Below are 15,433 nucleotides of genomic sequence, written 5' to 3'. Positions count from 1 at the left end.
AGAAAGAAGCCAAAAAACTTTCTTTCCGTCTACCACTGCGCTTCCTCATGCCCACCCCATCCTGTTAGCCTAAAATGGAACAGGCTAATTAGTTCATTTGTATAGGGAGGGGTTTCAGCTGCCTGGACAAAACCAGGAGTCCACTGTCCAAGCTTCTTCTGTTTCCCTGAGCTCAGAAGAAAAAAGTGTGTTAGACTAAGATAATACCGCCTTTTGAATATCTCGGCTTGATATTTGCCTCCATGAGTGAGAGGGCCAAGTGTTATCTGCAAGTTGAATCTTCTGTATTCAAAAATCTCCATCTCTTTTGTCTGCCAGCGCATTCCCAGATCAGCCGTTCACTTGCTCTAAGCCTCTATAATTTATTTTTTTCTTTTTCTCTTTAACCTGCTCTTTCCATTGGCCAGTTTATTCATTTCTCAGCTACAGCTTCAGAGGGGCTCACCTTCGGACTTCCCGCCCCAAGGGCATCTGGAGGCTTCCGTTCTGTTTTCTCTGCTGAGTCGGGAGCCAGGCCCAGCTTGATTTGGTCTCCCGTGTATCTTTGTGTCTCTGTCTCAGTCTCCTGCCAGTGTGCCTTGGGTGCCTCATCAATCTCTTCCCATCCCTGTGACAAGTGGGTGAAAATCAATCCACTTCTGGCTCTTCCAGGCCCACCAGAACTGAGGGCCTCAAATCACAGGCCCCTGGGTAAGGGAGGGGCCAAAGCCAGGAGTGACCCCACCTGCATCGATGTTCTTTGCCTCTGCCATTGAAGGCAACTGGTCATAGGGCAGAGGGGGAGAAGCCAAGGGAGGCAGAAGGGAGAAGTGATTGTTGCAAGGAGCAGCCCTCTGGAGCCGAAGATGTGAAAGTGTGACTCTCAGAATGTCTGGTTCTTTAAGACGGGTTAGCTGTGGCCCAAAGGTAGCCAGCCCAGACTCACCTTGAGGCTTAAAAATCAGTAAGAATTTCCTTTAACAATTAAAAAAAATTGTTTTCCATTTTGGAAAAGAAAATAAAGTTTAAACTACTAAGGGGAAATAAAGGTGAGACAAAATTAACCTGGTTAACTGGTTGACAGGCTGCAGCCCTCATTAGGGTCAGAATGATGGAATTGGGGAGGCCGAGGCAGTGTCACCTTCCACTGCCCCCCGATCTGCAACCCCACCACTCTCTGGATTTGTGCGTGTCAAGTCCACTCTCTCTGTAGCAAAGGTACATCCTGAGCTTGCTGTTCTCACTCTGGAGTTGACATTTGCAGGATAACCAAGAGAAAGCAGGTGTTTTGGTCAGCTATGGTTTAGCTATGAATTGGTTCAGTCGGTATGTTCTGCATTCATACTTCTTTGTCTTTTTTTTTTAAACAAAAGGAAAAAAAGTTTAAATCCCCCCTTTCCTTCTCCTGCAGGAGGTGAGTGTGTGGGTGTCCTGTAGAACCATTGGCTTCCACCCCAGCTCTGGCCCCAGCCTCCAGGTTTACCATTCCCCCGCATCCCTCCCTCCATCCCCTTCTCTCCACCCCAAAAGGAAACTCTCTGCCGCCATCATTACTGTTATGTCAAGATGCCCAAACTCTCCATAACATATCCCATCCTCCGACCACGCTCAGTATTGATGACTTTCATTCAGGGTTATGAATGGGAAGGGCGGGAAGGGAGGGAGTAGCCAGTGGGGAGGGGGGAGTGGCGGGGGTGGGATGGAGAATGGAGATCTTTTTTGTCTTTTTTTAAAAAACAAAACAAATTTGTCATTTAATGGATCCAAAAAGAAAAAGTGAAACACACACACAAAAAAAGATCAAAAATCCCCTCTGCAAAGATTTTTTTTTTTTCCTGGACACAAATTGCTTTGTTTCCTGTCACGTTTTAATATCAATATTAACACAATGTGTAGTCTAAAACTAGTTCCTTTGTAGTTTGCATGGGATGTGAATGCTGTCTCAACGTGCCCAGATCTAGAAGACTGCATGAGCATCAATTCAGATGTGAAAAAAAAACTCTTTCTCTCTCTCTCTCTCTTCCATATATATCTCTATTTCTATTGTGATAATTTGGTGGGCAGTGAAGCACCTCCGGTTGGTTGCCGTAGTGTGTTGAATGATTGTTTTTTTATTCTCTATATTTTTGGAGCTCCAAGCTTCTTAGTAGTAGCCTGGGCTGAGTATTCTTGAGTCCCTGCTGATGTTTTCGCATGGCCTTGGTTGAGTGTTAGAAGTTGGGCCTCAGCTGTTTTTCTCAAGTGTTTGGCTTGTAATGACCGGTGCATGCCTGGCTTCTGGCCTCATACCCAGCTCTATTCTCTGCACACCAGTCCTGAATAGCTACAGTGCTCAACCGAATTTTGGCGCGCCCGCTTCCCCGGCAGGCTCCAACCCGGCGCGGCCCGGAGGCTTCCCGGGGGCCAACAGCCCAGGACCTGTCGCCGATCTCTACGGCCCTGCCAGCCAGGACTCCGGAGTGGGGAATTACATAAGTGCGGCCAGCCCACAGCCGGGCTCGGGCTTCGGCCACGGCATAGCTGTAAGTACCTGCCTTCCCCTGCCCTCCTGCCTCCTCCTTCCTCACCAGCTCCTTGTGGCCTGTGGGTGTGCCAGGAAAGCCCAACATCGGGGGCAGAGGAGAGGACAGAGGGTCCCCATCAACATCACACCAGCTCCTGAGGGCTGAAGCCTCCGTTGTCTTAGACGTGTCCTGAGTGCCTCTCGTGTGGCTGTGTGATGGAGCAGAAGGAGCATGGGCAGGTCCGGTTCAGATCACCACTCCATCACCTTCACACAGTGCATCCTTGAGCCACTTCGATAACCCATCTGAATCTCATTTCCCTGGCTGCAAAACCAGAATCTCTATGCTTTCCTCAAAAGATTGTGAGAGGATTATTCGAAATAATGTCACGCGCTGGCACGTAATAGGGCCTCAGTAGTGGCCACCTTCCTTGATCCCCGCTTTCTGGACACTGTCATGTGGGCTGGGACCTGAGAGCTGGGAATGTCCCAGCTGCCCACCAGAGTAGCAGCCTTAGTCAGTAGAGCCCCTGATCTAAGGTCCAGTGGCAGCGCTGGAGCCTGGGAGGTGGTGTGGGGATCCAAGCCCTCTCCCAGGCAGTTTCCTTTGCTAATGTTTCTTACAGTTTCCAGGTTCCAAGTAAGTTCCCATTTGCGTTCTTTAGCTGCAGCCCCCACCCCTTGAAGGCCAGATGCATTTGATATTTGTAATGCTCTGTGGTTCTATAATCTGACTAATCCAGGCAATGGAAATTTGCTTAACAGATTTGCATGCTGTTTTCAGATTGTATTGTTCTTCTCCCTCCCGGTGTGTGTGAGCATGAATGTGCCTGAGCCCACTTGCTCGCTGTCCCTTCCATTTTGGAAACAGAAAATTGGCCAACCTTTGCCCTAGCCAGCCTCGGCATTTTGGAGGCAGTTTGGTTTTGAGCTAAGATGGGTGCGTCTGCAGTCCCAGGCCACGTTCCTGTCAGACTCTGCTTCTGAGTGACAGCTGGCAAGCCCTGCCTTGGGAGCCACGCTGTGGAGAACAAAACATGTGCAGACAGTCTAGGGCACCAAGGTGGCCTCATTCATGCCCCCTGGCATTGGGAGCTCCTCCCTCATACACACACACCCACACACGCACGCACGCACACATGCACACACGCGCACACGCACGTGCACACGCACACACGCACGCACACAGACATGCATGCACACACACACGCACGCACACACAGGCGCGCACACACACATGCACACACGCCTGCCAGCCCTACTTGTGCAGGATGGATCCTTGTTCAGCTCCGCTCCCAAGCCAGTATCACTTAAGTCAGTAGTTTGATGAATCTAATCCCTTCAGATCAACTGTGGTACCAAATCCAGAATAATATTATTCACCTGAGAGCTGCTCAATTTAGGGGACCATCTATCACCACTTAGAACACAACTCATTTCCATATTCAGCATCCAGAAACACAGACCCAATTTGTTCTTGAAAACCGGGGTCTTTTGACCTGTGGGCTGTGATGTTTTTCTGAAATAACCAGAAAGCATCCCAGTTTGTCTGCACTGGGATTTCTTCTCCCCAGCTAGAGCCACTGGGACTGCGGACAGAGACTTATCTTTGCACTCTGGGGTTCAGGGCAACATGCCCATCACTGGGGGCACAAACCCCCGTTTCCCACCATCCACCCACACCTCTGAATCTGGCTTTTGATTTTCCCTGGGGTAAGCAGATAGGCTTGGTAGGGGTGGAGGGAGTGGGGACTAGAGGTTTGGAGCTGAGGAGGATGTCATCCTGGCCCCTCATGGCACGATGTCTCAGAATTACATATTCATGCTGGCAACCACAGAACTAGTCCTAGAGATAATTTCCTTTCCCAGAATATGACAATCTGTTCCCATGTATAGCACACTGATGACCTTAACAATTGTGCAATTTTAGGGACCTTTGATTGCAACGGCCTTTACAAATGGATACCATTGAGCAGGTGCTTTCGTTGCCATCTCACTCTGAGGTATTACCGTCTCTGCCATGTGTCTCTGCCCTGCCGGTGTGTCCGTACATGTATGTCCATGGGTCATACATGTACGTGCGTGCCCCTGTCTCATCACATCCACATCTCTCTCTCCTCTTTCTGGACCCCTTTTCAGGAGGGTGGGGGCAAAAACAAATCCAGTCTTTTAATCTCTCATCTCTTCCTCCAGCTTTTAATCATGACCCCCACCTTTTTGACTCTCTTTTTTTCTTAATTTGGTTCTTTGGATTCTTTTTCTGTATCTTTCCCACCCTTCATCTTTCTCTGTCTTGAAATACAATCAAGAGTGTGGGAAACTGGAAGGAGATCTCGTGCTGCGCCCATCCCAGGGGGATAGAGGCAGGGAAACATTGGGCTTCTGCTAGGCCTGGAAGCAGGGATGGGGGCCAGGGCCACCCACTCCTGGAGGTCCTTTGAGCTGGCCCTGTGGGTTGCTGGGCCTCTTCAGCTCCCCAGGCCTTGCTGGGGCTCAGCCAGTGGGGTTCATGAAGTCAAACAGCCAGACCCCATCTTTTAGTGAAAATAACATTTTTTGCCAGTAACTACTGAGTAATTATCCAGATTACCGCACGAAAAGAAATTAAATTAACGACATCACCTGTGTAACATGGATTTGGATCCCTGCCAGTTTCCTAACCTTTTTAACTGAGCTCAAGTTAATTAAACATTTTTTCAATCACTTTGATGGGGATATGGAGGGGACGGAAGAGAGGAGAGGGAGGTTGGGGCAGTGAGGAAGCCCCTTGCCACACACTCCTTTGGAAATGAGTATCTGTCCTTCTTGGGAAGAACACCAGCAAGGGGGAGGGGTTGTCCTTGTGAAAGCACTAGATGTGTACTCTGTTAGCACATTAAGTTTGTGAGGTTGGAACATGGATCTGTCTCTGGAAAAGAGAGGGTGACAGCTGAGGCCAGGGAATGGATTCCACTCGGAAAATCCCACAGAGGCACCGGAGCCTTTCACTCTTGGAGTTGGGATGTAGAAGAAGCAAGGCTGGAGATGAACTGGCCACTTTGGGCTTGCACTTCATTGGATGCCTCTCTTGTAGAGAGGGATTGCTCCTGGCTCCTGAGTCGGACCAGGTGGAGAACTGGGTTGAGTTGAGCTCCATAAATCTCTTGGATTTCTCTAATGTTGCTGCTAAGGGATCACCTCAACTAACGCAACTGCCTCTCTTAACCAAATAAACCATGTGTGTGAATTCTCCCACCCCTCGCCTCCACTTCCCCCTGAGCACTGACCCAGCCATTGCTGGCCAGAGCCAGAGGCCACTAACAGTTTGAAGGAAAGCTACTCGCTACTAATTAAGCTGGGTTTGGGGGCCCAGGGGAAGTAAGGTTTCTCTGAGAGCAGGGACAACTGGTATCACCAAGAACTCTGGAGACTGAAGATGGCTCCAGCCGTTTGTGGAGTCAGATGAAGAGGGGGTTAAACAACTACCAGGCACAGCAGACCCTTGAAAGGCCAGACACTGGGGCTGCCTGTGCTCCCTCCCTACCTCCCCTGGAAGAGAAGGAGTGGTGTAGGGCTTCCTGCCCACAGCTCCATATACCCTCAAGGCCACTAAAGCCTTTCCATAGGGGTGGGGTGGGGTGGGGTGGAATGGGATCGGGGAGGCTGCTACCAGCCCATCCTCCCTCATCTAAGTCTAGGGCTCAATTTCCAGAGAAGGATGAAGTAACCAAGAGTGTGGTAGCAACTCACTCCCTTCCAAAATGGATTAGGTGAGCTCATAGAGTCACGTGGCTGCACCGCAGCAGTCAGGAAGGACTGGTCAAACACACCCATTGTCCCCAACCCTCTGACATTCAGCGCCATCCACAAAACAGGAGCCCAGGCCCCCCACCCCCAGTCAATTCAGGGAGACTCAGTTAACACGTCTGTGAATCCTGGGCCTGTTTTTGTTTCCTGTAACCAAAGCCGGTTATTTGTTGTATATTTTTAGTGTCATGACCTTTAGTTTTTGGTATATATGATCTTTTAGTGTAAGTTTGCATTTAAAAGTTATTGATGGGTATCTAATAAAGGCAAAAGTTTGCGGGGTTTTTTTTTTTTTTTTAACATTTAGCTTTGAAAACAGAAGTTTAAACAGAAAAAAGGTATCTCAGGTCAATGGGCAGTTTGCCCACCTGGCTGCAATCCCTGTGACCACATTTCCCACCATTGCCTCAAGAACCCTATGGTACTATATCAAATCAGCAAAAGAGTTGAAGCCTTGTCCTCTCCCCAGTGTCAGGTATGGTTTAGATGTCAGATTTCCCAACCTGTGATCTCAGTAAGCTTCTAGCCAGGTGATTTTCATGCATATTCAATAGTCCAGTGAAGTCCATCTTTGAAACTCTAGTTAAAACAGTGGAGGAAATCGCATACTTGTCTGACACTTCTTTCTCCTCCCCTCTCCCCTCCACTTTGTTTTCTTCTGGACATCCTGGCCTTCCCTGCCCTGCAGAGCATACCTGGATGTCCAGGCAAGACTGGGCGAAGTTTCTGAGTGGCCCTTTGTTTAGGTGATGTCCTCAGACCTGGACCCCCACCAGCCTCACTCCCCATCCCAACCAGAGATGGCTCACTTCGGATCGAGGGTTGACTACATCTCATCATCTCACGAATCTGCTGTAATATAAGACAACAGCTTTTAAATGTGTATATAACCCATGATTTCGGTTTTGTTTTGTTTTGTTTTTCTTGATGGTTTCCCTCTCCCTCCCTCTCTTCCCATTGTCCTTTTAAATCTCTTTGAATCACATTTGGTAGTGATTTTGACTTAGTCCAGTAGTCACATAGCTTTAATATCTAGTTCAAAGCTAACCATAGTATAATTGTTATATTAAGGAGTTATTTTTTCTTAAAAATTTTTTTTTGCTTGTTTTGGTTCTGTTCTCACTTTTAAAGGATGCTGAGATGGTAATATTACTCTCCCTATTTTGGTACCAATTCTGAGACTGTATGAATTTTCAGGTGGAACTTTAGCACACACTGAAGCAAAGTTGTGAAGTGCAGGGCGGGAGGTGGGCATGAGCTTTCTATTTTGCGTTGTAGAGGAAGTGAGATGTAGTAAGCTGATTAACAGACTCTCTAGCAGTTCTTTTTGTGATGTCTCTTTGTTAATCTGAGTCTATCTATTTTCGGCAATAAGGTAAGGACGACAGTGTTTTGAGTGTCCTCCTTTTCTATAAGTGCTTTTTTTCTGTTGAAAGAGGTGATATTATAAGGTTTTTTGAAATTGTGAATTCTAAAAAAGAAATGTTGTAAATACAATTCCATTAACTACATAGAAACTATTAAGAAAGAGAGAATCAAAAATATTTTTGTGAGGGAGTCGGTCCCAGGCAGTTTGATGCTCTGTGGAAGGAGGCAGGAAGGGAACGTTGGCCAAGTCAGTTACTGAGATGAAGATCGCCCAGCTGCCAGACCACCCCAGGACAAGTTAGAGCACTGTTTAGCTCCTTTGTCTGTGTGATAGACCTAAGAATTGTATTAGTGTTGTACCAGCCTATTAACCTCTTGTCTGTGCACAGCTTCAAATGTTACCGTCTAGTTAGATTTTTATTTAAAATATGAAAAACTGCTTTTCCCAAGACGTTTTTTAAAAACAAAGCTACAATTTTAATATTTAACATATTTAAAGTTTCAAAGCACACCTGTTTGGCTTGGGTAGGGGTGGGGTGGGGGGGACATTCTTTTTCAGTCTTAATTTTTAAATATTTGATCATTTTCTATTGTCCAATCATTTCAGCATCTCCAAAGGTCCCTAGGACACTTTGCCTCTCTTCTCCCCCTGCCCCCACCCTGCTCCCACATCTGGGGGCCCATGGGCCAGGAGTGGATAAGCCTGCATTAATACAACCTTTCTCCATTCACTTTCTATTTACAAATTAGGAAAGCAACCTTTTGGTTTATATATATTTTTTTTAATACCTCAGTGCTGCAAGTATCACCAGAGAGGCTATGGAAGAATTTTTTTTTAATTTATTGTAGATGTAAACAGAATTTTAAAAATAAAAAGTATAAACATCACTGCACTGTGACTGGTGGGAAAAACTGACAGTTTCCTCTTTGCACATGTTTAACATTTGGCTGTTATAATATATGGTCCTCGGTTGGGGAAAGATACTTATGATGAAGGATATTTTTTAATTTAACTTTTTTTTTAATATTGGTAATAGGTCGGCAACAGCAACTATAGAAGTACAACTCAATAGATGGCATTAAAACATATTGTAGTGTGGATATATATTTTTTCTTTTTTAAAATGTGATATTGACGTTTTATTAATATTTTTTAAATTGTTACGTTTATAAATTTGGTACTTAAGGCACAGCCAGTATGAGACACTGAATGCGACATTTATTATAAAGAGCTGCTGCACTCCTATTTTTATAAATTTTACTAACAAAGTAGACTAATATAGACATTCACAGACATGGTAGGGCAAAAGCATCTTCAAACTAAAGACTCCAAAATGCTAACTCAGAAAGAAAGAAAAAACCCTTTTTCAATTCTAATGAAACAGCAACAACTTTTTTTTAATTAAAAAAAAAATCATGTTCTTTGTTTTTCTAATAAAATGTTAGGTTGTTTGGTGAGGTTTTTTTGTTGTTTTTTTCCTTTCTTTGTTTCTTTTCTTTTCCCCCAAACAACCAGATTAAATGCTGAGCGCTTTTAAAATATCAAAACTTGTTCAAGTCATAAAACAACAAAACAGAAGTTTTATTTAAAAAAAAAAAAAGAAAGAAAAAATAGTAAATTCCCAGAAATTCAGTGTTTAGACGAGGGAATTTAATTCCTATTTTGTCCATGTTGGTGATGTACTGTACTTCCCTTCCTTTTCTCTGCATCCCCCATCACCTCATAGAAGACTCTTTGTTGATCATTGTATGTTAATAATGTATAAAATGGCTATCTTGTAAGCGTGCTGTCCTGGTACTAGTGTAGCGACTTTTTTTCTCCTCTTTCTTCTAGTACATATTGATAGGTATAACATAATTAAGGTTTAAAAAAAATTAGACATAGTTATTCAGATTTAGGACCAGTAAGGATAGAACTTTCTCTTATTTATGAAAAAAATGCTAATAATTTTGGGGCAGTTTTTTCCTTTAATTATATTTTTCAATTTCAAGTTTAATTTTATTTTAGCTGATCTGATGTGGTTTCAACTAACCCAAGGTCTCACCATGTTAAAATGCCGGCGGACTCTACGGCGTTTTGTAGATCCCCCCCCCCCCCCCCACTGTGAAGGGGTGCCATACTACCTTAAATGCTAATGCTAGATATGCAAAACTGGATTTTTTTAATTTATTTTTTAAAAGAGGGAGGCATGGTATATTAAAATGATTTTACTAAGAGAAAAAATATTTTTTTAAGAATGCTCAGAAGAAATTGATAATCTGTGTGAATATGTTTTAGATGTTTATATACCTTTTGAAGAGACCCAGTAGCCCATAGCACAAATCTTGTGGAAATCCGATATGTTTTAATGTGGCTACCTAGGTTTAAGGTTCACGTTAGTCCCCCCATCCATCTAGAAATCCATTTTGAAAGATTTTTGTAAACTCTTTTAGCACTGATGTTCAGCCTTGTCTTTGTTTCAGTTAAGCTCAATGGCGAACATGGGAACCACCTTTCGCCTTCCCTGGGGGAGAAACCCTCTTGGCTGATGGCTTTTCCCCGGAATTATCAAACAGCCACCGGGTGACTTTCTGGCTTCCAGATCCATCTGCCTGAGACCCCCGAACTCCTCTCCTCCCAAGCAGAGGCGAGCGAGTGGCATTAGCTCCCGGACCCATTCCCGGTTCTAGCTGGGCATGGGGCTGACGGAGATGACCAAGCCTTGGTCTGCTCTCTAGCAGCTTCCACAGACTTGGCTCGTGGCCTTCCTCATATCCATTGGGAAAACCAAACAGCCTCGCGCTCTTTCCCAGTCGCCCATTAGCTTGATTCAAACAAAGCCCCAACAGGCCTTTGCGTTTTTATCCTTCATAACCTTCATCTTAATTTGAACTTGTAGCTTGGACTTTAAGGTAGCATGGCTCTATTGCTGTCAATTTACTGTTTCACTGCACAGCAATCACAGCCAGTGAATGTTACACACATCTTGCTAGACTAGTATAAAAATCATTGGGTAATTGTTGGTTCTAATGACCTGAAAGGTGTTCAGTTTTTGTTCTTGGTTTTGTTTTGTTTTTGATTTCTTGGGGGTGGGTTTTGCTTGTTGTTCTTTTTCATTTGGGGATTTTTGGGGAAAAAAATTTATTTTTGGTTCCAAATAGAAAAACAAAACCTATTTTGATCTTTAGTGCAAACGAGGGCTAGGGACTTAGCCTCCTCCACCACCTCCACACTGCTTCATTCTGCCATTCACTCACTGCAGCATATTCAAGAATAAAGCAATATCGTTTACTACATTTTTTATTGAAGGTCAGCCATGCTTTCTGTATTATATTGCATATGAAATTGTTTACAAAAGAAACACTAACTCATACTTCTCTTTATCGGTTGCAAGTGGCACGCAGGAACAGAGGGAGAGTGGGGGGCTGGTGGGGGAGGGGAGATTTTTTTTTTCTTGAATGTGCTTCGCAAGCCAGGCTGTCTTCCAAGGACGGCAGACAGTGGGTAGAGCAGAGGGACTGACTGCAGGCAAGCACATTGAAGAAAGACACTGGCGGGTTTCCCCACCCTCACCCCAACGCAGAAAACTAGCAGACGTCAGCTCAGCCCCGTCCTGGGCACAGACACTACACAAGGAGACGCTGGAAGTTAAGCAATACTTTTAATACTGTAATATGTTTGTTTTCTTTTTCTTTCTTTTTTTTTCTACCAAAAAAAAGTAAGTAAACTAAAACACAAAAACATATAAATAAAATCCATCCCTCTTGTCAGGGGCTTGTCGGGGGGCAACCTTAATCCAAACACCTGGCTATCAAATCATCAGAATGTATTGTCTCAGACAGGATTTCAGTTCCGGGAGGCAGGGGCATGATGGGGGAGGGGGCTGGAGGCTGAGAGACAAAAGTTCCAGAGCCTCCCTCGAAGGTTCTCTACTACTGTATTCTGTACATAATGTACCATCCCGTGTGGAATCTGTGAGTGTCCTCTTAAGTAGCGTGGGCTAGCCAATCTGCCGTTCATGGTGTATTGTAAACTCCGAATTCCATATGTAATAGGATGCAAGTCTAAGCGTTTCATGTGGACATAAATGTATCTAAATAAAACTTTCCCTAGCACTGTGGCTGACCTCACCCTTACTTTTATACTTTAGTATGAAACTGATGAGAACTTTGGTAGTGAGTATTTTTTTTATATATACACATATATATGTATCTATCTATATATATATATCTCAAGCATCTTTCAGGTCTTTGTGTGTGGCTTTCTTAAAGCCCTGTTGTAAAAAATTACTATGTGGATGGCAGTCTCTCACATCACAGATGTGGAAAGTATAATTTTATATTTGTATTTTCAAATAAATAAGTTTGTGAAAGGTTTCCATCCTCTACTGTGGTCCAGAAATCAATGTGTTTGTCTGACAAAAAAAAAAATAAAATAAAATAAACTGTTTTGAACAGAGTTGTTTGGTGTTCTTTCACTTGCAGAGGAGGGCTGGGGTCTGGGAGAGCTGTTGTTTTGCTTGGGCGGGAGAGAATGTCATCAAATCGCACCTGCCACCCTCACCCCTCAGCATGAATGCTGGCCGTGGGCCTCCAGCTGGGAAGAAGCCCCTGCCTTGTCCCCAGGGAGCTTGTGGCACCATTTTTATGAAGTGGCAAGAGAGCACTAAGATGGAAGAGCAGACGGGAGAGTGGTGTAGATTAACAGCAGAAGGTACACAGAACCCATGAGTGGACAGGGAATAAACCCCAAAGGTCCTGCGGATCAGAGGACCCAGATGATGGAAGGAGCTAAGGGGCTCTCCCGGGTGCTGCCCTCAGTTATCAATAGTGCGTGGGAGAAGGCGCCAAACCGCATTCCACGACCCTTGAGTAGGGGTCTGAACAGGTGTCAGACCTCTGCCCTCAAGGAGTTTTAAGTTTTGCCTACTGGAAATCATTAGAATCACAAAACTAAAGATGTAGAGACAGATCATCTACAATACGTTCCACCCCTCTCTCTACCAAACAAACAAGAGGATACAAAAGAATTGAGACCCAGTACATTGAGGGCAAGTCCCAATACCTAGTGATGACAGCTACAGCATGCTCTGAATCAGTGGATTCCTCGGCTTTGAAGCCCTGGAGAGAAACACCAGGCCAAGAGGTGTGCAAGGGATGAAGCGTGGATGAAGGACAATGCCTGCCAGTGTCCCTTAGCTGCTTCCTCAAGGCCCCCAGGAAAGCTGTATTCGCCAGGACATGGCCTTCTTGGGTCCCTCCTCCAATTTCCTGTCTCCTGCATATAACAAATTTATCTTTTTTTGTAAAATGGGTTTTCCAGTGAAAACCAGAAAACCAGCTAGACAGGTTCTTTCAAAAAGCTGAAACACTAACAACTTTATTTTAAGGCATTCCCACTACACTGGGGTCCTAGAGGAGACAGTAGAAGATGCATTCGTTTATCTGGAGCTGGAGGCAGGAGCACCGGGTTCCAGGCCCACCCCCTGTGTGTCCACAGACAGCACTCCACAGTGTCTCGTTACATCGTTTAAGGGCAGGAGACAAGAGTATAATCCCTGCTGCCCCACAGAAATGAAAGACCAATGGGAGCTGACATGAGAAATCCCTTTTAGGAATTCTGAGAGAAGTGAGCCAGACACATGAGGCCAGCCACCATGGCCATCCTCCTCATCCTGATTGCTCAGCTCAAAGAAAGGGGAGGCCCAAACCCAGCCCAGGAGCCTAAGGAGAGATAGAGCAGGGAACAGGAGCACCAACTATATGCCAAGTGGCTCATACACATGCCCTGGTTAGTCCCACCTGTGCCACGTGACTATCTACATTGTAATGGTCAAATAAGGTGGATAATTTGCCCATGGTTGTGTGGCTGCTGAGTGGCAGAATGAAACCTCATCTCCAGTACATCCTGCTGCCCCTGGGTTCAAGCCTGGTGACAAATGTCAGCATTAGTGTTGAGTGTGCCTGGGAGGGTGGGAGTGAGGCTTCTAACCTAGGTGCCTACCTGAGTCAACAAAATGCACCAAAAAAAGAGGCAGGACAGTACCAAGCTAGAGAACAACAAACTTTACTGTTTTAATGTTTCATGGAGAAAAAATAAAAAATAAAATAGAAAACAAATCAGCAAAAACTAGAAGGAAAAAGAAGAAACAACAATGTAAAATAAATAACACACAAAGTAGGATAGAAGGAATGAGATCAATTGAATCTACCATTAGCTAAATATGAATGGCTTGAATTTTCTATCATTACAAAATAGATGTGTTTAGAAAAAACAAAACCTGGTTATGCGCTGTGTATACAAACACACTTAAAGTGATGAAAATGGCTAACAATAAAGGGCCGACAAAGAGAAAATAGGCAAATACAAAGAACAAGGGCAAGAATTGAAATGTCAGTATCAGACAGAGTGGAATTTAAGGTTAAAAACACTCCACAGCAATATTATGTCATGACAAAAGACACAATCTATTAAGAAGATACAGTGGCAGTAAACTCTATGTCCCAATTATCAGAGGAACTGAAGACTTTAAATCAAAAGCCACTAGAAATGCAGAGAACTTGATAAAAAATAAAAATACAATTAGATTAATATACCTCTCTTAGAACTAGATGTATTTAATAGACAAAAATAAAGATATAGAAGAATTGAATAATGCAATTAGTAAACCTGATCTGATGGCTCTATATAACCTGATCTGATGGCTCTTTGAATAGAGTTTGCACATTTTTTTTGGTTTATATTCATGGCACATAAAAATCAAATAAATTTTGGCCAGCGGCCCCCTCCAAAAAAAATTTTAGAAACAAATAATTAACATGTGGCTATAAATATGATAGCTGTGTAAAAATTAAGAAACATTCTGTTGGATCAGAGAGAAAAGTTAAAGAAGATTACAAACTGCCAAAAAGCAACAGAAAACACACATTATACCCAAACTTAATAGCATATAGCCAAAGCTGTACTCAGAGGAAAAATGTAAGCTTCAAATGCCTTCAGATGGAATTTTTTTTTTTTTTGGTGAAGGAATATATTACTTATTCTCCTTAATAAGGTAGCAAATAGCAACCAAAAAAACTAGAAAAAAAGAAATTGATAAATAGAAGCTGAAAGCAATAGAATAGAAAACGTAAGTCCAAAAGCTGTATTTTTATAAACAGTAATAAAATAGACAAATACCCCTGAATAAAGGGGAAATGAGCAAAAATATACAATATGAAGAATATGAAAGGAGATAACAGAGAAAAGAATGAATATTGGCAACAAACCAAAAAATTCAGGAGAATCAGAAAATTTCTTAGCAAATATAAATTACCAAAACTAGTAAGAAGTGGAAAACCAGGATAAACTTATTATCACAAAAGATACTGAAATGATAAATAAAGATATAATATTGAAAAATAGACTGGATCCAAATGAGTTTTATCTGACTAATAATTCCAGCGCCATTTACACTATTCCAGATGATAGAGAAATATGGAAAGAAAGCTCCCCTGTTTTATGAAACACATGGCTTTGCTGTCAAAACCCAATACAGTAATAAAACAACAAATGTATCTACAGACTTAGGAGCTCAGATGTAAAAATTTGAAATATGATTTTAGCTAGTAGAATTCTACAATATATCAAGAGTATAATTTAATATGGCCAAGCAGGACTTCTTTCAAGAATTCAAGGACATTTCAACATCAGGAAATCTGTCAACATCTATTATACTAGCAAACTAAAGGAGGAAAACCATATGACCCTAACAATATATGCTGATAAAGTATTTGAAAAATATGGCAGCTCTTTCTAATAACACCATGGAAAGTTGAA

General features: G+C 43.4%; 1 protein-coding gene and 1 non-coding gene across 6 annotated transcripts in view; one reads left to right on the top strand and one right to left on the bottom strand.

The window, feature by feature from the left end:
- Positions 1 to 12,069, top strand: part of MSI2 (musashi RNA binding protein 2) — a 429,353-nt gene extending 417,284 nt beyond the window's left edge. For 2 of the 5 annotated variants that reach the window (XM_054460177.2, XM_054460174.2), the window contains 3 exons: positions 2,347 to 2,501; positions 4,413 to 4,485; positions 6,957 to 12,069. In XM_054460177.2, coding sequence (XP_054316152.1) covers positions 2,347 to 2,501; positions 4,413 to 4,454 — 197 coding nt within the window. In that variant the 3' untranslated portion in view covers positions 4,455 to 4,485; positions 6,957 to 12,069. Of the gene's footprint in view, positions 1 to 2,292; positions 2,502 to 4,412; positions 4,486 to 6,956 lie in introns of all 5 variants that reach the window. The other 3 variants (XM_054460173.2, XM_054460172.2, XM_054460175.2) reach the window with 3 other exon arrangements.
- An 855-nt stretch (positions 12,070 to 12,924) lies between these two features.
- Positions 12,925 to 12,988, bottom strand: LOC129018483 (U7 small nuclear RNA). The gene has a single exon (XR_008495305.1). It is a non-coding gene; the product is annotated as a U7 small nuclear RNA (small nuclear RNA).
- Between the last annotated feature and the right edge of the window lie 2,445 nt (positions 12,989 to 15,433).

This window comes from Pongo pygmaeus, chromosome 19 (genome assembly GCF_028885625.2).
Source record: "Pongo pygmaeus isolate AG05252 chromosome 19, NHGRI_mPonPyg2-v2.0_pri, whole genome shotgun sequence".
NCBI classification, from domain to species: Eukaryota; Metazoa; Chordata; class Mammalia; order Primates; family Hominidae; genus Pongo; species Pongo pygmaeus.
The sequence above is the reverse complement of the archived record's forward strand: the minus strand, read 5'-3'. Positions and strand labels throughout refer to the sequence as shown.